Raw genomic sequence first — 25,256 nt, 5'->3', positions numbered from 1 at the left:
CTCCAAGAGACTGCCTTTAAATCTTACCGATTTGGAGTGTTCAAAATCAGCACTCCAGCTCTAATTAAGATTAAAACTCTGAATTTTTTGACTAAAAGCCATATGCATGGCTGGGCCATCCATATGGTCTATGCATATGTTTAGATGCCAGGCATTTACTGTTTCATTTAGATGTACATAAATCAGTTTGCTGTGCATTCTGTTCTTAATTTTATTTGATCAAGAGTGTTATCAGGTAATACCAAGTTTATTGGTCTATCTTTTGGCCACAGATACACGATCTTTACTGTTTGGGAGGTTGGTATCCTTTTGTTGGAGACACAGGTCCCAGTAGTATTCACCTATCAAATATTTTTTTGTTTGGTAGAGTTTTTTTTCTCATGTTTCGATTGGCTCTGTAAATGAGCAGAGTTAAACCCAGGCTAATTAAGTATGAATCAATACAGTGCAGATCTTTCTTCTGTCAATTCTAGATATTGATTGAATATTTTAAAAGTCCAACTCTAGTTAGGGGTCTGTTGCAGATTTAAATCTCTATGATGATGCTTTTATTTTCTTGCTTATAGTGTTGTGCAATAGCTTGCTCTCCAGCTTGTAAGTATCTTTGCAATCTGGAGAACTTGAAGTTTGCTATGAAGACTTTGGTACGTGTCTGTCAGCATCATTCTGTGCCCCTTAAACTGCGCTTAAAAGTAAAATACACAAGTACTCTCAGTATTGGCTTCCCATAACTGAGGAATCAATTTCATACAATTAGCAGAAGCTCTTTGGACTCCACACTTCCTAGTTTGTGGTTTGGTGATTGTCACTCCAATTTAGGCTGCTTGTAAGGGATCAAGGCTTGGCTCAAAGTGGTTGATTGATTGGAAATCTTCAAAACACTTTCCCATTTAAGACAGTTCAGGAAAAACCTTTTTTATTTAAGGTAGCTCTCTCCTCCTCAATATCTGTACCTTTTTCCCCCCTTCTTTCCCTTTATGCCGAATATGGGAAAGGTTACTCCTGAGTTCTACTCCTGCACAAAACCTTTCTACCCCTCTTTATTATGCATCTTCTTTTTAGTTTAATCTCTGGCTGTCATTGAAGTAACAGCATATGTTAAAATCAAATCAGATTTTCCTCACAAGCATAATATTTCCTAATACTCTCTCCTGTTATTTTTTTCTCGGACTGTCTAGCTAGTGACTCACACTTCTGTGTTCCAAATCTCTACTGAGACACCAACATTTCTTCATCAGCAAGAGACAACTGGTATATCTGTACAGAATTACCCAACATCATTCTGTCATATTCAGGAGGGCAACTAATAATTGTTAATAGCAGAATTTCAGAGTCTGTGGGGTCATGCCTGCGCATGTATTATTTTCTTTCTTCAACTTGCATCTGAATGACCAGTGCATATCAAGTTTCATTGACTTGGTGGGAACCCAGAGCAATGAGTTCTGAGAGTTCTTACACTGCATCAATCTCGCCCAGACTGCATCTACGTTGCAATAGGAAACTCACATGGCATGATACCGTACCCATGAGGCTGCCTTTTCCGCTCCTATGGTTTGTCCTGATTAACAGGCACTGTTTTGTTTCTTTTATAATTTATTTCTGTAACTTTTGTTTGCATACCTCCTGTCCCAAGAAATTCTTATTAAAATAAGATTTGTATCTCATGGGCTGTCTCACTCATCTGGTGAAAACATGAAGAAATAGCCTGCAAGAATAGCAGAACGGGAATTGTAGAGCTTTCCACTCACTGGTTTAAAAGTAGGAGCTGTGCCAAAACAAACAAGGACTTTAAAAGATCAAAACAGTTGCTGTTGATTTCGATTCATTTTGGCAGTTCTAAAAGATCAGTGTTTACATCAGTTTTTCAAATTTGGTAAAGATTTGAAACTGTATTTCTGATTACTTTAAGAAAAAAATTATTAAAGGACAGTTACCCAGACAGTGCAAACAAGAAGTCTGATTCCCCCCCACCCCTCCAGATATGCATTAAGTGTATCTTCTGGAGAATTTGGTGTTTTCCTCTAGGTTGTTTAACGAGGCTATATTGAAATCTTTTCATAACATTGTCTTGTATAATAGCCTTGGTAGTACTTTTTTCGTACAGCTTAAGTTCTTGAGCTGGTTATCATCGTTGTGTGTCTTCATTGGAACAGGTTAGTAAGGGAAGTCTTGTTGTACTTCTCTGTTCTAAATATTGATCATTGACATGGTCTTGTCTGAATTATGTTCCCCCATGTTTATCATTCCTCCATTGGGTCTCACTCAAATGTGGTGCTTTTTTGTCTTTAGTTTTCAAGGCCTATCAAGGTCCTATCTCTGATTACTCTCTTTAAAATCTCTCTTTCAGGACTCACATGTTAACTGACATCTCGCATAGAGTGTTAATTTTCTTTAGCTCCTTATTGAATTGTCCAAGACAGTCTTATCTATGAGTGTCTCACAAAGCTGCCATTTATTTTCTAGTTTGTTCTTTTTATTCTCCTTTTCTTTGTTCCACAGTAAAAAAAAAAAACAAACCAAAAAAAACCCCAAACAGAAAATAGCTCCCCAAAACAGGGAGGGGAAGGAAAAAAAAAATCCTTATGCTCACTGCACTGAGACTTCTACCTACCATGATGACTAGTATGTCTTGCCATTTCCCTATAGTCCTCATTAGCGTCTCTGTGCTTTGCTGTTTCAGTTGTAGATGGTTAGCATTTTGGTTTTGGGACTATATGGTCCTGTCTTTCTGCTAGGGTTGTTAAAGAATTCTTTTTCTACAAAATCATTAAAGCATTTTTTCCAAAGTAGTATTTTAGAGTATTTTTTGTGTAAAGTGTTTGAGTCTCATTTCTATATTGTAACAGAAGGGCTTCACTGAAGTATGGAAGTAGGTTGTAGGTGTGGAGAAACAGGTTGTTAGGCATCCCTTAGCTGATGGGTGTAAATGATCGGGAATTGTCAACCTACTGGTGGAGTCACCTGAAAGATATAAAAAAAATTTACAAGCAGACAAGAGCTTCTAATGAATGGGAGTGAAGGGAGGTGTAATATGTGAAAACAGCTTTCACGTGGTTAATGCTTTAAAGAAAGAAAAAAGTTATGAGTTGTAGCTCTGGTTCCTAGGACAGGGAAAGCAATTGAATCCTGAATGGTTTATATGATAGAGGCTGGTAATACCATGAGCATATATATAGGCAAGCTTTGTTGTCTCCTTTTACTGCAAGACCTCTAAATTACTTTTTCTTGCTGACTGATTTAATACTATAACAAGTTTTGTTGGTATTGTTGTCGGCTCAATGGAAGAACTTTCTGTGTGTGACCAGTTTAAATACAAAGTACATGTAAGAGCAGAAAGGATTCTGAAGGGACAATTCCGTCTCTTCAGAATTAAATTGTAAGTGAGGACATAAAAGCTAACTTATTTTTTTTTGTTTGCAGTTATTTGTACATTGCTGAGGTATCTGAAACTTTCCCTCAACATTCATACAAGATAAATTATGCCTAATTCTGTAGGAAGTAAAAATTATTCTTCTGAATATTTTTAATTTGAGAAAAAGGTCAAAACCAAATATGTAATCTTAACATCATTGAGCTCTTCTGATGCTATGAACTAGTAATTCACCCTGTTGATACCAGTTAAGTTAAGAATGCTGCTTGGTGGAGGAATATAGCTTAAATCAGAGAATAATGGATAAGAGGAAGAAGGTTTCTTATCTGAATAAATATTAGACAACTCTTCAATTTTATTTTTTTTTTTTCCCCATTTTATGAAAGCTGGGTAATTCTTTGTAATTTTTACCTTAGTTTGGTTAGTTTTTGTGACAAATTTCAGGCAGGAGACTCCACCAGTAGAACAATGAACTATGGCATTATACTCTACCAGTCTAAATAATACTCAAAACCTTCAGAAATCCTAGTGTCTTTGCAAAGAGAGTATCATTTTATTCTGTAAATGATATATTATGTAACTGATCTTACAATCTGGTAAATGCAGTGCGTATTCTCTTTCACTTTTCTCTGTAGGTAGCTAGCTCCCCCTTTTTTTTTCCTCTGTCTAGGTTAGAATAGTCAGATTTTATCCTGTTATATTGATTCTTTATTTGATATAGCTCCATCTGTCCCAATTACCTGAAGTTGTTTAAAAACATTAATGGACGAAGTTCCAGAATCCTGTGAGGAGGAGAATATTATATTTAAATCCGGAGAAGGTCTGGATTTTTTTAGATACATGCCTTAGAGAAAGAACTCCAAGTCTTTGTCTTAATGTGGTTTAAACCACATTAACTTTCTCTCCAGGGCATTTTGATTATTAGTGTTGGAGGACAGGGTGAAGAGTGCAGTGGTGGTTGGGAGGATATTTAGGGACATAATCACTGCAGATCCGTATTCGCTTAAGTTACTTCTAGGCATCCATGATGGAGAGATGCCAGAGACAATATAACAAGCTAGATGCTTGGTTCAGCCCACTAGACCATTTACAATAAGCTGAGAGAATTTTCCTCTGATGGAAAAAAAGAGAAAGAGGAGATATATAAACGGTAGGCTTTTATGTGTTTGGTAAAGATTCTAAGTAATTTGTAATAAGTATTTCAGGTTTCTAGATTCTAGAAACTGGTAACTAATACAGATAATTTTTCTTCTAATTTTGACTCTACGTAATTTACCTGTTTCAAATGCTTTTTTTCATTTTAGCGTGGTATCTACTACTGTATGTCTAGTATTGTCTTTTTTGAGACTCTAGTCCGTGCATGTGAGATATCATATATGCATATAAAATGTTACCTGTGTGTGTGACTCCAGCCATTAGATGGTTAAAATGCTGTACAAGGAAATGTAACATCAAATAGACATTCACTCACTTAGAAGACGTGCTGGGGGGATTAATCTTACCTCTTAATGAAATAAAATGGAATTTTTTAAGTTACCAGCAATAAGGTATAAGGTCAGTCAATAAAATACTCTTGCAGTCGCAATGACAGTGAAGGAATTTCTCTGCAATTATTGGAGTTAAATAAGGGTAGGCTGTAGTGGAGAGGGAGCATACTAGAGGTACATGGAACAGAAGCAAACTGGGAAGGTAAACTCCTGTTTAGCCTTTAACACAAAAAAAAATTCCGTTCAAATAAAGTTGACAAACTGACTTTGTGGTACAAAATATAATTACTTTTTAGAAGTGTATTTAGAAGTAAGTGGAATTATCAAGGCCAAAAGCTTCAAAAAACATTCAAAGACATGGTCGGGTATAGAGAAGGTTTCCTAGTTCTCTGCTGCAGGAGTCTTTTCCTCTGCTGTTATGTATTGTGCTCAGATTTTTCTCACTCATCTTCCCACCATTTCTCTTCGTTGGTGTGGTTCTACAAATACGGAGGATAAGAGAAATCCAGGAGGTTATGTACCGCAGACTTAATGAGTCATTTAACCCCATTTCCTATGATGTGCCGTGGTAATGAATAAGACATTAGCTGGGTATGTTCGCTTAATGATCAGCTGTTAACAATTGGCATATAATGCTTATGGTTGAGCTTAACAGTTAACATTCACTGAAATGAACGACGCTTTTTACAGTAACTTCTTTGGTGTTATCTTAAAATCAAGGAGGTCTCTGCAAACATTTATCTTTTCTATATTTGCGTGCTGGTCTGTTCCATGGGAGAAGGGTGGTCTGGGCAGAGGTCCTATAGCCATATGTATAAGGCCACTGGAACCTCCTGGTAAATACTGACCATGCTGATAGAAATCGAATAAAACTTAGGCGCATGAAATACGAGGTGACATATTTCAGGGGTAATAAATATACATTATTATAAAATGGTAGTTCGGTTAAAAATGATAGCATAAAACTGTCAGTTGCTAGCAAGATGATTCAGCACACTTAACACTTTTCATCCGCATCTATGTATGATTCTTTAAAATACCATTTGTTAAACATAATTCTGCAGATTATTTGCAGAGAAGTTGGAGGCAGAGGAATTTGAGGCCAAAGGAATGTTGGGGGGGAGAGGGGGATGTGGGGGGGGGGAGAAAGGGGTGTGGGGGTAGCGGCATCAAACTCCCATTGCGTTATCTATATGTGTTATACATGGGCAGATCTGTACCACTACTGAATAACGGGAAGCTTTCTGCTGGCAGCCAGCACAAAAATGTGGTAGTTAGCATTTTAATGTGGCCATAGAAGAAATGAATAGAATTCCATGATTAATTATTAGAAATAATTCCATTCAAAAAAGAAAAGTACTGTACTTCTACAGGCCATTGGTAAAACCTTACATTGTTTCTAGTTTGGGTTATTTGTTTTCAAATTAGGCACTGAGCTTATTGGAGGTGAGTCACTCAGAGGTGATGTTTCATTCATCCAGGCCTTTATGTTAATTGTATGTGTATTTATTGTTTGCCATAGTACCTCTTGTTCCTTTATTGCTTCTCTACTTCCGAAACTGTTTCCCAGTTCTGCAGAATTCTTATATATTTGAGTGCTTGGGTCAGTACAGCCATTCATTTTGTTGCTTTGATGTTAATTTTGGTATCTTAAAAGTATGGCAAAGTACATTTTACCATATTTTTAATGTAAAAGTTTAAAGTATGTCTAGGTCATTTTGTTGCAAATAACTTTTTGATGTAATAAAAAAATTGAACTTTTTACAACGTAACAGTTCTCCCTTATGTTTGTGTAGGGGAAAATGCAGTGTTGCACTTCTGAATGAGACAGAATCTGTGCTGTCGTATCTGGAGAAAGAGGTAATATGTGACTTCTATTTGGGTGAATATTGGGATGGGTTTATGGTTTTTTACGGCTGTATTTTTAATAAATGGGCAAACAATAATTTGAAAATCTTTTCTTGAATGATAAGTTAGAAAAATTATGTTGTTGGAAACACTGATTTTAAAAGTATTATTGGATAAAAACTTAATTGACGCTCTTAAATAATGGCTTTATTATGAATGTGGTTGTATTTAGAAAATAATTTGAAGTAATTCATACAGTGGTTTACAAAAGAAAAATATAGACTTTTTTCTGTAGCGGATACTTAAGGGGGAATTTACATGGCTTTTTTTTTTTCCTTAATTTTTCTTTTTTTTTAACTTTTTTTTTTTCCCTTAGAGGTGTTCCAGAAGGAAGAATTTTCCATAGTCAATGGACAGAGAGCAAGAGAGGCTTCTGTAGAGGGCAACTTAGCATAGGCGTTTAATTTTAAGGGCTCTGAATTACTGTATGGAAAGTGTCTCCTCACCCTTCATTTCCTGTGGAAGGAACTTAGGGTGCTTAGCCTTACCAGAGGGGAAGAAAATTCCCCAAGAATTTGAAAGATAATTGTATTGCAAAATACCTTTCAAAATAAACATACTTTTCTTTGGAATGTCTTAATATCGCATCAGGCAGACAGTGTTTTTAGCTGAAATTAGCATGTCTTTATTTTTAAATTTCTACACCAAAACCACTGATAATTGTTAAAAATGTTTCTGAAAACAGGACTGCCCTATACTTCAGGTGCCTGTACCAGATACACCAATACTATTTTTGTATAAGCTCTTTTCAGACGCTGACAGTGTTTTATACTTTTTGAGACTGATTTATAATGCAAAGTCAGTATGGTAGAGATATTTAGGAGAGGAAACATGTTGAATTCAGAAAGCAGTTAACGTTAATTCTTTTCAAATCCATTAATATATTTTTGTGTGTGAATCTTTCCATTATTGCTCTGTTCTGAAATAACTCATAGCAATGAGAGAAGCCTCAATTAGCCATTTAAAAGTACTCATGAAACATCTGCATTTTTTAAAATAAGGATTAATGTACCAAACCTGTGCTCTGTAAAAGTGTGTGAGGGGGGTTACTTTAATAATTTCCAGATGGAAGGTGATACAGATTTACAAACCTAATTTTAAAAATCATTATGCTATTGTAATTGTGTCTTCTTTTTTAGGATACTTTTTTTTATTCATTGGTATATGATCCATCACTGAAAACGCTTTTAGCAGACAAGGGAGAAATCAGAGTGGGGCCTAGATACCAAGCAGATGTGCCAGACATGCTTGCAGAAGGTAAATATATGATCTTTGATTAGTCAAAAAAAAAAAAAAATCCTCAACTTGCATTATTACTGATGCTGACTTTCTGAACTAAACTAATCAGCATAGAGGCAGAGAAAGTAAAATAGTAGGTCTTAGAAAATTGACAAATACCAGTAGATATTATGAAGAAAGAAAGAAAGGATACTTGAATAGTTGTGGAAAAGACATTGTCCGTTTCAAGTTTGTGCATAACACAATTTAGGCATTCAATGTTTGTTTATTTAATTGTATGGTCCAGTTAATTCTTTGATATAGGCCTTATGGAAAGAAGATGTTGAGGACCAACCCATTTCATAGAATAATAACACAGTTACAAAATAAGTGAAAAATGTATTCTTTCTCTCCCTTCTAAAACAGGCTCTGCATAGATAATGTGTCTTTGTGTCATCTTATTTTAAAATATTGGCTTCTATCAAAGCATCTTGTCTGTTTTGTAGCAGGACTGAAACATATGTTTCAAGCCTTGGCATATCTTTAAAACCACTGGTATTTTTTAAATTTAATTTTATTTATTTACAATCTAGCACAACTGCCTATGCCCTAGTCTTTCACTACATAGGAACTTTATTCTTTTAAACAAAGTTTCAAGTACAATATTTATTTAGTGTTTGGATGTTATTTAAGAGGCATAAGCAGCTGTGCCGTGTTATGTTTGCAATTATATTTACTTAGTAAATTTTAAAATGACCTGGTTTTGTTAGTGAAATGTGCACTCTACATTGAGTGCTAACAAAAGAAAAAGTTTCCTGAGAAGTAGCTAGACATAGATACTATTTTCAAGAATCTTGGTATTTATTCCTTAATAAGAAAGGATTATGTGACAGGAATATCACTAGCACTGTGTCAAAGAATGTCCCAAATGTGTATATTTGTAACCTTAAATGGTGTGTTTTCCATTCGTCATGGGCTTTTTTTTTCCTGCTATACTTTTTCTTTTGTACAAAACAAGTATTATTTTTACAAAGCTTATTTAATAAACTGTATAAAACAAGAGTGATTTGATTTCTGGCAAGTGGCAGATTATTTTACGATGGATGCCGTTTAGTAGCTCACCTCTATTATTATTCTGACTTTTCTTTTAATAACTGGAAATAAACTGTAGGAAGTCTTTTCCAGGTTTGTTTATAAGGCATACAGACTTGTTTCAGAACAGGTTTATGACTAGAATATGATACACTGCTATCCTTGCTGTAAAATGTGCCTGTCATAGGGAAACAAACAATTATGTAGACTTTCATGTGCTCAAGAGGAAAGCTTCCCAGAGGACTAAGAGAAAACGACTGTCTCGATGTGTGTATCAAGTAGCCAGGAAGTATTGATGTGCTTCCGAAGTAGCTGGTTGAATTGTTGGGTTTTCAGGATGAGCTGGGGTTGTCTGGCAGGCAGATTTCTGCTACTTAAATTACTAAAGACAGAGCCTAATTATGGAATAGTGAATACTCTATATAAAGGAAATGTTTTTCCCATGGAAATTTTACTTATTTAATTTTTTTCTAAAATGAAATTCCATATTTATTAAAAGTTAAGTTACTAAGTTCTTCTGGAGCTTAACTTTCTGAGTTAAATCCTTGATTCAGTTAAATGAGTAGATCTTTCTCGTACGTCATGAAGACATAATTTCACTGTGTGTTACTGTCTTGTTATTCTCACTCCCCATTAATCCCCAAAATGCGGTAAGTGATGCAGTCTTCGTGCTGTCTTTAGTAGGCAGTAATAGTCCATCAGTTACTAAGGTTGCCCACAAACCAAAGATCTGGTGGTATACAGAGAACTTCTTTGGCAGTTTAGTTGGATTAATCTGCACTTACTTCCAGTGGCTGGTGGATAAAAGAGTTAGGAGGATAAAAATATCTGGATTGTAGTTTTGACTGATTGTTATCTAAATGTTTCCATAGCCTTCTGACCCCCAAGGAAAAGAAAAAGATGATTCAGGTGTTACTGTGTCTTTATGTAAGCTGATGGCCTGACAGTTAATCCATTCACTGTCAAGCCTTTTCATTCATGAAAACAAATCTAAACAATGTTTAAAATTAATAGAATAAAACAGATATGTTTGGAAAATATGGTTTTCTGTGAAGATTTCTGAATCTTGAAATAAATTTTTCAGCCTGTATTTTTAAAAGTGGCTAATGATCTGTATGTCCAAATTATTATGCCATGATGTATGGTTCTTTAAAACTAAAAGCCTAGAGCAATCGCCCTAAATTAAAAGAAAGAATTTAGACAACTTTGAGTCAGTGAGGGATCACTTGAGAAAAATGAGGTTTGTGTCATCTAATAATAGTATTATATAATAAAATAGAAAGCACTGCTAACTTTTTATTCGCACGTAAAATTTGTCACGCCAATTTTAACGTAAAGGAAGTATACCTTTTTGAAGGTTGTGGGTAGGCATATTTCATATTTACAGAAAATCCCCAAAGCCATTTAAAAAAAAAAAAAAAAGATTTAGAAAAATTGAAGATTCATACACCATCAGTTATTTTATTTTAAAAGTTACTGGCATATAAATCCAATTCAAATGATGGAAAACATGCTAGTTCAGATTAGCTTTCAGAAGACCAGTCACAAAGTGGCTGAAAAATGAAAAAGTTCTTTGGACTGTGAAAGCCCTTCCACATCTTCTATAAACATTGAATTATTTTGATACAAACACACTGATGTACTCTAGTAGATTAAAAATTCAAATTGCTTGCATTTTCTCTATACTGTGATAATTTATATTATGTCTAAATGGACTACTGTCTTCTTTTTTAGTGTTTATTGGAGAACTATATGCTTTTTTTTCTGGGAATAGATTTTTTTCCCCCTCTTGCATTGATGTTACCATTTTTTCATCCTTGAATAAAACACTCCAAAACCTGGTGCTTAGACCAAACTTTGGATAATGCAGCATACCTCTCCCCCCCTACCCCACCCCACCCCATGGGTGAATTGGATAACTTTATATTTCTCTTTAATTTTTGAAATTGAAAGAATGTTTTCCTTTTAAAAGACTAAAAGGTTTATTAAAATCAAGATACATAATAAAGTATTACAGATCCAACTGTTTTTCCTCTTTGAGATACAGTGAATCATAAATCCTTTACACAGTTACAGTAAACAAATATAAACAAAGTTTAAATCTGGTTGAAAATGCGTAAGCCTTGTTTATCTATGCTGCGTTTGTTTGTAGTGGTTTAGCTAAATCACTTAGATTATACATTTCTTGAAGACTATAACTTTGGAGAAAGACCAGACCAGATTTCTTTCAGCAGTCTCTTACGACTTTTGTTACGAGCATCTTTGAGAGTAAAACTATGATCAAAGTTGTCAGATTCAAGTGATATTGTGCTTGTGTGAAACCTGTCCTTCTCCTCCCAGTGCCAAGTGCTCCAGTCTTTCTAGACTCTAGTTTGAAGATTTTAAGAGTCTTTGTAGTTGCTCTTACTACAGTGGAGAACAGGAGACTATATTCTACAGCATTGACTCAAATTCTGGCTAGTATGATACTAAAGAAGGTCCTTTCTCTGCTTTTAACAACACGTTCTCCTGTGGCTTATCTGTGAATATAGCAGTTGTTTATTTTCAAATCTGTTTCCGGTGTGGGGTAACATTCCGCTCCTCTGTACAAAGCAAGAACAAACAGGTTTATCTCTGAGAACCAAAGCACACATTTGAACAAAGAGTATCTTGTTTCAAGCATCCCTACTCTGCAGTCCAGGAGCAAGGTACCTGGTTCTCTGCATGTGATGGCCAGAAGCTGCTGTCTGGTGCATCCACGTACTGTATTTGATCAGCAACTTGTAAAACATATGACTAGTAAGTTCAAAAAACAAAACAAAATAAAACCCAAGCAAACAACAGAAAAACCCTATACAGTTTTGCTTTGGGTAAGTCATTAACATCATCGTTATTTGGTTAAAAGGCATACTTTTATAAATTGTTCTGAATATGATCAAATTGCTATCACCTTTAACTAACAGATTATATTTAGTCCTGGTTTGTCTACAGGGAAATATAAGCATGAGGAAGGTCAGGGAAAATGCTCCAAGGCAGATCAGTTTAAATACTTGGTAGACTTTTGTGCAACACTGATCCTTCCCTATCTCACAACTTCATCTATTTAAAACCAAATGTTTTTAATTCTTGGCATTTCAACCAGTATTTCTCAGCAGTGGAACAACTGATGCAGTGGCAAGTTGTGTTACATGGTTGGCTAGAAAGCAGAGAATGAGAGAGAGAAAAGTACCAGCATAGCGTTAGGGATATAATTAATGAAGTAGGATAATGCTCAAGAATGGGAGAAACTGGAAATAAAGAGTTTGGGGTTTTTTTGCTCTACAGGATTTCTTTTTAATGCATTAAAAAAATGTTTCTCTCATATGCCTGCACTACCTGTTCTGCCTCATGCATGCTATCGTAGGTCTAATTGTAGTTGTCACACAGTAAAATGCATGACAGCTTAGCTAAACAAATACAGTCAAAGGGTTATTATAGATAAGGAAGCCAAGTGTTTAAAATAACCTCATTGGCCAAATCAGTAATTTCTTAAGTAATGGCTTACTTTTATTTATTCATAGGGTTGTGAATCAGGTGGAAAGACTGGGACAAAGCCAACAAAGGTCAATAATTGTTCCCCTGTCTGTCAAAGCTCGATTAAAACTTCTGAAGCAAAGGATATTTTCTAAATGAACCTAACAAAGAACTTTATCGTGACCCTGTTCTGGTCATGATATGTAAGTCTAGTGAAACTATTTGGAGTAATTCTCTGACTAAAAAAAACCAACCAAACAAAAAAAAATACTAAATTGTATTTTCAAGAAAACTAATAAAATTCGGAATAACTGTCTCCTATTATTTTAAAGAAAATTAGAGAATACATGTAGTTTGTTGAAATAAATTTTCTGATGTTACATTTGCTTTGTTAAGCAATAATGAATGAACCTTTTGTGTATCAGGATTTGGTAGAACAGTGCTTTGTTAGGCAATGTAAAATGTTTAAAAGTTGAAATAGGCATTTTCAAGAAAACTGAGCCCACCAGCGTAAGAACAACCATGCCAAACCAGACCATCAGCTGTTCATCCATGCAGATGATAGTGTCTCTTGTGGTTTCTAAGTATTAAGAAAACTTGTTTAAAGCTTATTAGAAATTCAGTAGGCTGTCACCATGAGCTTCCTTACGTATCTCTGTGATCTCTTTGCAGAACTTCAGTAAGTATGTGAGGTGTGATTTTTCTTTGTAGAAGGCGTGCTGACCTATCTCCAGTATATCTTTGTTGCAATTTCTACTAATTTGGCTAGTATAGCTGTGAGCCTTGACAGTGCTTAGTTGCCCACGTTTTCCCTTTAGCCCATATACTCTCCATCACACCCTAGGTAACGCAAATGGATTTGAGTTCATGTGTCACTATTAGTAGCTATTGTATTCTTCAGTTCCTGTAGAAATCTTGAGATGATGCTTGTCCAAACTCAAATAACTTGTTCATAATGCATAATTGTTCTGTAACCTCTCCTACAGATGCTTCATTTTGAGGTAGATCTTCTTTGTGGTCTCTCATGAAGCATGTGAACCTCTCCAGTTTTGTCTAGTCATGACAAATGCAGAGAATTAATTTGATTTCTCTGCTAACAGTTAACTTGAATTTCTCTTATTTGCTCCCTTTTTAAACAGATCACATTGCCAAGGTCTTAGACCCTTAGGTAGTTTATAGACCTTTTGACTCTGTTGATTATCTTAGAAGACTTTAGTCATTTGAATGCCCTCTGAAGTTTGGACAATGTTGTAGGAAGTAGGAGGATGAAAGAAGAGTGACAAGACTGGGGGGGGGGGGGAATTAACCCTACATCTGGTAGTGTGTTTCAGTCACAAGGACAGTTTTCTTCCTCTGTGGCTTGAGATTTTACTTTAATTTTGTTTTAGCTGAAGGGAGAATTATAGCATATGAAAGTACTCTTATTCATATATTTTCATAAATGTATGAAATTTACTGGGGGACGAAGGGGCTGAGGGGAGCAGCTCTGTGGGAAAGGCCTTGGCATGCTGGCGGGCAGCAAAGGAATGTGAGGCAGCAGTGTGCCCTGGCAGCGGAGGAGGCCAACGGCATTCTGGGCTGTGTCACCTGGCACATAGCCAGTAGATCAAGGAAAGTGATCACCCCCTTTTACTGAGCACTCATTAAATCACATCTAGATACTGCATCCAGGTTTGGGTCCCCAAGTATGGGAAAGTTATTAATAAACTGAAGTAAGTTCAGTGGAGGCCATCACACCTGTCGGGGCTAGAGCACTTGCCCTGCAAGGACGGGCTGAGGGAATTGAGCTTGTTCAACCTGGAGAAGAGATGGCTTCAAGGCGGGGACCAACAGCAGCCCCCCAGTGACTGGAGGGAGGTTGTTAAGAAGACAGACAGGTTCTTGACAGTGGTGCATAGTGGGAGGATGAGATAAAAGAGACATAATGTGAAATGAGAATGGCCATGAGCAGAAATTTTTTTCCCATGAGGATGGTCAGGTGGGTGGAGCAAGTACCCAGGGAGGTTGTGTGATCTCTGTCCTTAGAGATTTTCAAGACCCAAGTGGATAAAGCTCTGGTCTGACCTCACAGCTGAGCCTGCTTTGAGGAGGAGGTTGGGCTAGAGACCTCCTGAGATACTTTCCAACTTGAACCGATTCTACTATGGTGCTCCAGCTTAGCAATTTACTGATGAGATTCAGCCCACAGTTTTCTGCCTTTTATCCTGGGGAAGTGCTTCTTTAGCTGTAGAGGAAGAGTTGGGACTGGAAGTTTACCTCTTATTAAACAAGCACGTGAGTGGACAGTCGTTTAATCAAAACACCTATGCTTCAAAGATGATTGTAGGCCACATCTTTTTCTGTGCTTACCTACAGTCATTTTTCATTAAGAGAAGCTGCAAGAAAAACCTCAAACTGCTACTTAGTCACCTTCCCTCCAGTGATAATGCTGGGTAGTAGATAACTTCTTTGTATGTGTTCAGTCATTGCCATTAGCATGCTCAGTTTCAGCTGACTTTTCCATAAAGGCTTGAGACAATATGTTGAGCTTTTAGCAAATCTCAGTCTAAAAATAAAAGGAACACCCAAAGATTAGGAAGTGCAAACACTAATGTTAAGCTAACAGCATTAATACCTACCAAAAAGTCTTCAGTATAATTAGATTATAATACTGCAATATAAGAAAAAGTGTAACATGCATAGTGTGATTCAGTTAACAGAGCAACTACTAACCTTTAAAAATTTTTTCTTTTGTAAAAACATGGGGTAATTTCTGAGATTTAGCACAAAACCACCAGCTAGAAAGTAGATTGTAGAGGGAGTTAACCTCTGAACTTTCTCTACCTGTCTTAAGTTGTTCAGGTGGTTGAAGGGTGTCTTTAGGCACACAAAGATTCCCAGCCTGTGTTATTCTGGGCAGCATCACAGTGGCAGCTGTTCGCAACTATCAGTGTGCACACGCTTATCTGAACAGTGGAAAGTGTCTGGTAAGAATGTTTTACTGCTAATTAATTGCCTGTGTATAGCAGCAGCTTCTGTCAGTTCATCCGGCTCTGCTCATAGTGCCGGCTGTAAGGAGTGCTGAGCAAGTCACGTGGAGCTAGAGATCACTAGGCAAAACAGAGGCATGTCAGAGTGGGAAATGTGTTGATGGATGCATGAAGGGTTAGGGTTGATTGGCAGTTGGTGGGAAATGAGATTTTAGTCTCCGTGCAGAGGTATATGGAAGGAGACAAGCTTCAAGAGGTTGACAGGTGTGGTGGGGAATGGTTGGGTTTAGAGGTTTGTCTAGAGAACTGGCTGCTAGTACTAGTACTGCTAGTCCTAATTGAGTACTGCCACCAGCAGTGGCAAACCATTTGCAAATCCCTGTTCTAATTAGCCTGGAGGGCTGATCTTAATTAGAGTCACTGTTATGGGGATGTCTGTGTACTACTGCATAGAATTTTTCTCATGCTAATGGTCCCCTCCCAGCTGCGGTCCTGTTCCTAGCCCAGTGCTGCTTATCTGTTGTATCTGGGCTTAAAAGGAGACCACTGTGTTCTGGGGAATTCTTTATGGAGCAGCAGTCTGACACAGTTAGGTACTCTCTGGCCATTTAATGCAGTACAAAGAGTTTGGAGTTGGCAGGGAAGAGGACTACCCTCTTACTAAGACTTAGAGAGGAAGAGGAATTGGAGTCTCTGAAATGGAGGAAGAAGTAGCCTGTAGGAAAGACATTCTGTTCAAAGCTTTTTATTTTCTTTTTGATAAATAAAATTATAAACTATTCAAAGTATCTGTATAAAAACCCAGAGTCCCTCTTGCACATCTGAAAATATCCAGAGAGCACCTAGAAATAGCACTTGCTGTGCAGTCGGTTCCATTTCTTGAAGGCAAGGCATTTTAGAATTAATGGAGTTCAAGTAGCTGAGTGCTTAATAGGAAGAAGGGGAGCAGTTGGGGAAATTTAGGCTGTAAATTTTGGGTGATGTTCAGAGAACTTGTATCCAAGACTTCTAAAACTTTTTTCTGTTTTGAAAAAGAATGAAATAATTGCTTTAGAGGTATTTCCTAATGTCTTCTCTGTTTTTTTGCTTCTTACTGCAACTCAGTTGTAAGAGCATGTTTTTAAGACCAGACGTATCAGATAGAAACTATTAAACTCAGAGTTCAAGCCTGTTTATGTTTGGGAATACTGGAATTCCAGGATTTTAAGTTTAAAAATTGTTACAACTAAATAGACAAATAAGAAACTCATATACATACTGTTTGGATTTTTAATGTTATGAAAGTACAGGAAGCTTATACTCAGTGTATTGTATTTTCTGGTTCTTTAAATGCTTCCCATATACACTAAAATTTTGTTTTCATTTAATAAATGAAAAATAGGTTTTAGAATAGTGGAACCCAGCTGTAATCTCATGAGGAGGGATCTGTTCTGTTACTTCATAGTACATAATACTCCCATTTATTGGCAGAACCACTGCTGAATTTGAAAATCCCTCATACTAGCCAGAGACCTGCAGGAGTTGTCTGAATGGTGCAACTAATTCTCTTGTCAAAAGTCTGTGTGCTGGATTATCTCTATTAGTGTTGATTTAGTTGCAGTGATTTCATTCTGTTGTGAGAAGATAAAATCTGTCAGGCAATATGAAATATTTTTAGAATATTCTGTATTCTCATACTTAAGTATTAAAAATTGGAGAGCCGTGCAATTGTTAGACTCTGAAGACAGATAATGTGTGGCTATGAGAAATGTCTGACAGGATAAACAAATATTGTGTCTTAGTGTCCTATCAATTTTCAGAAAACATGGTCTGTAATTTGTGGTAAGTGATCAGTCTTATGACAATTGCTGGATATGACAACTGGACACATTAATACAATAGGCAGTTCTTAGGAAATAAAATTCAGAAAACATTGCCTCTTTTTTCCTGAGTAGTATTTCACAAATAGCTTATGTCTAGCCTTTCATTTTTTAACTGGCTTTAAGAAATCATGAGGGCTGATGATTTTGAGGCCATGTGGTCCTGAAGCAGTTAATGTTTCCTTTGTGAGTGAACCAATTGCAATTACAAGAATAAATCAGTGGATTTAGTTTAAACCCAGTTGCTTAGGTACAGTCATCAAAGAAAGAATTGCTTTTCCTCTGCACGCAGAAGGTGACAACAGCAGCAGCTTTAGGCTCTTTGATGAGCGGTATGTTGGCATGCGAGGAAAAGATTTTTGTGGAAAAAGCTGTCAACTATAAAGTACTTTTCTGGATGGGGTGGAGGAGTTCATTTGTGTAGTAGCTTGCGCACCTCTTTTGTTCTACATACAGCAAATCGGGTGTCCATAGTCTGTTGTCTAAAACCAGATTTCCTGTCACTTCAGGATGACCTTACTGGGATCTAGACAGCAGAAAGCAAAGCTCAAATTCTGGTGCCCGAACTACCTTCAGGAGCAAGTATAACAAGAAACGTTTATGCCTAACTTGCATTTGCTTCAAGAAGATGCCCAGGAACCTTGTAGAAATCTATTCCATCGAGTTCAGTGTGAAATGCATTGAAGCTTCAAAGTTGTCAGAAAATGTAGTAAGTTAGCAGCAAAATAAATGATCATTTCAAAATATCAGTCAGAATATGCCAGAAGCAGAGAGATCTTTGAGGGCAATTGGTTCAACTAAAAGATGATGGCTTTCTATTTTAATGACGTTTTCAGAAGGAATGTGTGGAACAAAAGATACAAGCAGCAGATTCAAGAGTTCCTACTTGTGGAAATTGGTATAGAATACGAGACAGAAAAGGTGTGATTGTGCTAACCCAGGAAGACTTACCTTTATGGTCAGAGTAGAAGAATGTTGCCTAGACTTGATTCATCTCAGCTGAAGATGGATGTCTAAAATAGATCAGAGGATGTTTAAGGTTAGATGAGATGAATCTCAACAAAGGTAATACACCAGAGTAAAACTGCTGTTTATGTGTATTCAAATATATTTTGTTCTCAAATGGAGTTTCTGTTGGTTGCACGTTTGACTTTGAGTTAACATGAAAAGTTTTTCTGTAATACCTTCTAAAAGAAGGAGCTGTTTCTTGAGGGTTAGCAAATTTAGATATGGTAGTCACTCGTTTGATTTGCAGATTTTTTTTTTCTTGTTGTTAAGCTCAGTGGAGTAAATTTTTCATAATTAACTGTCAGATGCATGATCATCACAAATAGTAAAATACTCTTTACAATGTTGTTCATTTCAAATTTTAATAGGATTATAGTATCAGTCTTGCCAATCCCTCTACTAGGGAGCTGAGTTAGTGATTTATGTGCTGGGCAATTAAATGCATGTTTATAGACTTCTATCAGTTTTACTGTAAATTAAACAAAGCACATGTAAATGGCCTCTTCGTGCCTGTTTTCAGTAAAGACTTCATTTACTTCTGCCTAACCTTGCAGATGCAAGGGAAATCAGTAGTTAAGGGTTACAGCCACATATACTACAGAAGCTCAATTAGGTATTTGGAAGCTTTGCATTCTAAAACATAGTGTTTTATGAAGTCTTTTTAGTAATGTTATTTAAAAATTTTTGTTGCCTTTTGGTACTATTCATTGAGGTATTAAGTGCATATATAATTTTGATCAACCAAGCAGTTACATGGATTAAGTTGGTTCTTTTCTTCCTTACATTATATACTTACTATACTTACAGTATTCTTACATAATGTGGTAATGGAAATTTCTGAGCTTCAATTCTCAGATCATTCACAACTTCTATGTTAACAGTCAAATGATAAATTAGAAGAATTGGAAATTGTGCTGTTTAGCAATTATGTCTTATAAAAACTGTTCAACAGTTGAGGTGAGTTACTCGGATTGTTCTGCTTCGGGCCCTGTCCCTGCCCTGAACTGTAAAAGCAGGACTACCTTTCTCAAGTTTGCTTTATACTTGAAGAGAAATCAGTTGGAGTTTTAGTCTTCAAAACAAGAGAGCCATGATCTCCTGCTGTCTTTAGCTTCTTGAGGAGACTTAGGCATGGTCTGTGCTGTGTTGTTGGTGTGGAAGGCTGTGCATGATTGCTGTCGGAAAAATTTCTTTATTAATAATAGCTGTAGAGCCTTGGCTGAGATTGTTCAAATACTAAACGAGTTCTGTCGGGTAGTCAGTCTTACGAAGGATACAGTTATTTATTGTATGCTGTGTATGTGCTTATTATCCCAAATAACGTATCGCAGTGAGTGCTCAAATCACCTTTCAAGCAGCAACATCTCAGGGTTTAATTGACTTTGCTGGTTTTTTCTACCTCAGTAACTTTGCCTAAATGGACTTATTGTAAGTTCATATTTTTGTTTCCTTTGCTGTTTTACTGTAAGTCTGATTTTGTTTTATTCTGTAGAAGATGAAAACCAAGTATCAGATGCAGATGAAATGTTTTTTACACTTGAGTAAGTCAAAATACATTTCATCCTTAAGAAAAAGTTCTCCTCTAAATTATGTTTTGTTTCAATTTATGCAAATGAATAGCCCTATTTATCTTTAGAATACTATAGTCAAAGGGAATTTGCATATTCATAACATGAAGTATATGTAAAAAAGAAATTGCAGGACTAGAGATTTCATTTTAATTTAGTGGGGGTTTTTTTTGAAGAATACAGTGTCTGTGCATTGCGGTATCCCTCTTTCCAAAACAAGTATTTTCAATATTGTTAATATTCATGTGTCGTAAGGTACTGTTACTATTTATACACAGAAGCATTTTCACTGTGCTTTCCTGAAAACTGTACTACCTCATGTGTTGTTATTTCAGGAATTCAGAAAAACTGTTGCAATCTTTCTGTATTCAGATTGGACTAGGTGCTAGACCACTGCACAGTGTCTACCAACCAAAAAAATCACGTAAAATGGGGGTGAGTGGTGGGGAATCTTGGTGCAAGTCACATTGTACAGGTTTATTCACAGCTTTCAAAGGAGTACAAGAAGCCAATTCCAAAATAAAGGTGAATTTCAGGTATCTCTTCATTAGTTGAATACTTGTCCTTGCCTTTGAACTGAAGGTGACCTTGTAGTTTTATGCAATATATTAATTTAGGTTATTGCCTTTAGAATTGCCATAAAAAGGTAAAATGGAAGGACTTTTTATTATTTCATTTCTGTAACAGTGGGGATTCTACCTAAATGTGATTTAATGTAAAGACTATAAAGTGGGGAATGGTATGATTTTAGGACGTTATACCTCCATGTTCTCCGATCTGTGAAATATCCTTTTTGCATATTGTTCTTCAGGGTTTTGGGAAGAGGCAACCTAATTTGTTCCTTTCTTCCAGCACTGGACATTCCCATAAGCCAGCCATTCTTGATGCAGCATTATGGAAAAGTTTGTCATTACTGCGTGGTTACAGTTTAGTTTATTCTGAGCCCAATTGTAATTCTTTCTGTTTATTTCTAGGAATTTAGAACATGATGAATTAAAGCTCTTTTGAGTGCTTTGTGAGGTCTTGTCTTTTGATCACCAGCGGTTGATTTATAAGCACTGCAAGGCTGAGCACTGAGACAGCTCTAAGGTCGTTGGAGTTGGAGGCACTTTAATTCGAAAGGGATTTTTCAGGTGAAAAATGACTGGTTTTTTTTTATAGGCTAGAGCTCTAGAGGATAGGAGGCAATTGGACTATGCGTGTTTTATTGGCTTAGAAAATGCTCAGTAGCAGTTCAAGTTGCTGTAGACAAATAATGGGCTTGTATCACCTGATCTTCAGGTGATCTCTTTCATATGTAGTCTCTATACAGGTAGTCTTTCTATAGTGTGTTTTTTATTTCTAGTCTTCATACATGCATTATGTTCATAAATTGAGTTTTACCATAAGATTTGTGTAATGATACAACTCATTATCTGAATGACTAATTGAAATCTTGGGTATACATCTGTCAGGCAAGCGAAGGGGGGGGAATTGTTCTGCAGTTGAAAGGTAAACAGATAATTTTCCTTTTGCCTACACTTTTAAAATAATCTAAGCTTTCTCATGTTACTTTAATCAGAGAAGTTATTTGCACATAATTCAGTTTTATTTTTTGCAGAGTTGAGTGTAAGTTCTTGGAACTTTTTTTCTGGATTATTTTTGATTATCAGTACTGGTGAGAATCACAAATCATAAAAATAAAAATGAGTAATAAGAATTCTATGTCTGCAGAGCTTTTATAGTGAGAAGGGTTGTAATTTCTCTTAGTTAAGAACAACAGTCAGCTAGCTGTTTACCATGAATTCAATTTATGCAGAGTTGAACTCATTAAGTGTCAGTAGATAAAGTTTGTACATCCATCTGAAAGATGTCTTTCCTCCTATACCTCATGTAAAACTTACTTTCCCAGTGGCAATTACTTCGACGTTTTGTAACCAGCTTTCTCAGTTAAGCTGTACATGACCCCCCCCACCTCCCGTCAGTTGTTTGTCAAAAGCTGTATGATGTTTTGTGATAATTAACCTCTTTGTATGAATGTATAATTCATTTTACGCAGAATGAATATGCTGAGTGTTTTAGAGGGGAACTAACAAACTTTTCATTGAAGGGGAAGGCTCAGGTTTTACTTTAGACAGACAGGCTTAATGTCTGGAACTTTGTTCGTGGCTAGACAGTATGAGAAAATCAACGTGATGCAATTTTTCTCATCTGTAAGTTAGAGAAAAAGTTTGCAGACAAGCAGTCTAAATAGCAGCATGAGAAGGTGGTTCATGAATTGAAACCTCATTTTCAGTGATTAGTTGCCTATTTTTACAGTCTTATATAGCACATGAAGCTATGTCCAAAAAGACATTTAGGATTACCTGCAGTTAGCATACTGCCAGAGTTCTGGCAAAAATCTGCTAAATGCTGTATCTACAAAATCTGATCCCGTATTCTGGTAACAGAAACTTCATTGTGTTGCATGCTGAACTGGACTAAGGGAGGATAAGAACTGACAAGTACCTCTCTTCTGCATCCTTGCAATGTAGCCAAGAGATATTTGTGTTTCACAGGTATAAAACTGAAGCACAAAGATGAAGACACTGAATTTACTTCTTAGATGTGTGCCAAGCTTTAAGAATATAAACATCTACAAAGGCCATCATGTTTATGTGTTTAGGTATCTAGTGAGTCTGGGTAATTAACACGAGTCAAAACTCCTGGCTGATTTCAAGAGATTGTGTCAAGCCCTGAATGAATTTCCATAATAGGAGGAACTCTGCGGTACGAACAATTGGTCTGGTGTCCAGCTGCTGTCCATGGCTATGTCTGCCTTCTTACTATGGCCAAGAAACTGCAACTACCTATTTTCTGTCCCATGTGATTAGGGATCCAGCAGCTGGTACCTCTGTTTTGCATATCATGAAAGATGGATCCACTCAGAAAGCTGAGCTCTGCAGGTGTTTAGTTTGTATGTTTGGATTGAAGTGACTGCTGAATTACTTTTTGAAAAGGAAAATAAAAAGGTATTTTGAAAAATAGTGCAAATGGTGCAAAATACAAAAATAAGACCTTGCACCTGACAAGTGGCGTCTCTAAAAACTGTCCTCCTGGCTATTTTTCAGTCAGGTACCTCATCAACTGTTCGTCATTAGAAGTGGAATTGGCATTGTTTCCCTGAAAACCATTTTTAAAAAATGCAACTTTCATAGATTTCATATTTCAGTTTCTTAACAATGGTGCAATATTGCACCATTGTTACGTATCTGTAAAATTAAAAGGATTGCACTCTAAGAAAATGTTCATAATTCATATTGCAAGTTATTTTCTTTTAGTTGGATATGTTATAAAAAGAACATAGAATCATGCTGAATCTAATGTGCTAATTACCTTGGGGGTATTTATCTGCGGGAAGTGAAGTCTAAAAGACTGACTAAGTAAATCTTTAATTTCTTGTAGTTCATCTTAATTGCATTCAGTTAAAAGTTGCATTTGGTTTACTTTTGTAAGAAAAATTTTACAAAACAATTGTTTTCTGGGGAGGCATGTCATACTTTCCTTTGTTTAAAATGACTAACTAAAATGCAGAACTTAATTTTTTTTTTTTTTTTTTTTTTTAAGAAAAAAAATAACATTTTGCTTTTTATTAGAAGAGAACCATGAGAAGTAAGGCACTGAATGCTTGATGAGGAGAAAACCAGGCATATTTCTGGCCATCTACTAATGTTTTCCAGTAAAATTAATCTTCAGGATTAGATTGGCTATAATAAAATTATAAGCAGTGCTCAAAATAAATTGCATACGTGGGTATGTCATACCAGCCATTCAAAATAAATAGCCTAGCACTTCTCAGAAGCCGTAATTGGTATGTCGGTAGTGGTGAGGGAAGGTAATACTTGTAAAACAGAACCTGAGAACCTTCTCAGATGCAATACTGAAAATGTTAAAAGTTAAACTCCCCCATCCCGTTTGTGTCCTGGAGTTTGCAGTATAAGGAATGAATACTATGGCAACTTTGATACCTGTTCAGTTTGAATGTCTTACAGCTCTGTGTCCAATTCAAATAAAAGATAAATGTAGAGGTGTTAACAGAGAAATTGTGTTGTAGTTTTAAAGGGGTAGCCACATTAAAAATCCTATAGAATAAGGTACAGGCATGATTAACTAAGGACAGACAGCTCAAGTAAAGCAGAGATTTTTTTATAATTACTATTTTGAAGGAAGATCTCTGGAAAGAAGACCTGTTTATCTTACATGATCCTCCTGTACTGATTCTTTCAGCACATTCAAAAGAAGTAAACAAAATTTTTATTCCTGAAATCAACTTTTCAAAGATTTCTACAGCACTGCTTGACTGCCTCCATGATTTGATCTGTTTAGGTTACTTTTCTTCCTGTTTAAGTGGTAATACCCTGCGATTTAAGTGGAAAATTGGGAATGAAGCATTTTTTGTAAGTGCAGTTTGGCAGAGACCACATATCTTCTGGAAACCTCTCTGTCTACCCTTACTGTTTGTAATATTCCAGATTTACCTTTATCAACAGTTAGAACATTTTGTAGTAGCAATTGTTTAATTATGTCTAATTGAAGTAAGACATGTAGTATTGCAATATTTTTCATCTTTTTTCAAACTTGATTCAAGACAGTGACATGTTTTGTTTGAATACTTGTGCTGTGCTTGTATGATGTTTTCTCTTTATGAGAAGTATACCCTGCCTGAGTATTGAGTTTTGTCATACTTCTACAATTATGATCTCCAGGATATGATGTCCTGAAACAGTTAACTAACATTAAAGATACTTAAAAACTATATATTAAGAGATTGAAATGAAGTGCTCAGAGATTACTTAAAAATGTAGAACATCACCCACAATGTGTCTGTCACAGATGGAAAAAATGAGTGTATTGACAAGTATGTAGTCCGTTGAATAAGTTTATAGACCTAAAACCCTACCCAAGATTGCCAGAAATTAACAGTTTGTCTGCAGTACTGGATGTGAATTAGCTTAAACAGAAGCGTAAGTCCCATTAGGCAGACAATTCTTTATTGCCTGTATATCAGAAGAAAGTAATTTACTTTATTTTTCTGGGAATGTGACTGAAATTTGTTCCTGAAACATTAGCCAGACAGCATGGTGCAGTTCTAACTTGTGTATTTGGTAGGGATAAATATATACCACATTTTCATTTCCTTCCAGAATGAATGTGCTAGAGAAACTTGACGTATGTGATCAGATTTCAGAAAAGCCAGTGCTTGGTGTGCACTCAGCTTCCAGACTCTTAAGTGTACAGGTTATTTCATGTCTTGATGATACTATGCA

The 25,256-nt window shown here is 36.1% G+C and overlaps 1 protein-coding gene across 3 annotated transcripts in view; it reads left to right on the top strand.

Moving 5' to 3' along the window:
- Positions 1–25,256, top strand: part of MTA3 (metastasis associated 1 family member 3) — a 145,362-nt gene that overhangs the window by 30,471 nt on the left and 89,635 nt on the right. For all 3 annotated transcript variants that reach the window (XM_076334458.1, XM_076334460.1, XM_076334459.1), the window contains exons 5-6: positions 6,654–6,717; positions 7,905–8,022. In XM_076334458.1, coding sequence (XP_076190573.1) covers positions 6,654–6,717; positions 7,905–8,022 — 182 coding nt within the window. The remainder of the gene's footprint in view (positions 1–6,653; positions 6,718–7,904; positions 8,023–25,256) is intronic.

The sequence above is a fragment of the Aptenodytes patagonicus genome, chromosome 3, assembly GCF_965638725.1.
Source record: "Aptenodytes patagonicus chromosome 3, bAptPat1.pri.cur, whole genome shotgun sequence".
NCBI classification, from domain to species: Eukaryota; Metazoa; Chordata; class Aves; order Sphenisciformes; family Spheniscidae; genus Aptenodytes; species Aptenodytes patagonicus.
The sequence above is the reverse complement of the archived record's forward strand: the minus strand, read 5'-3'. Positions and strand labels throughout refer to the sequence as shown.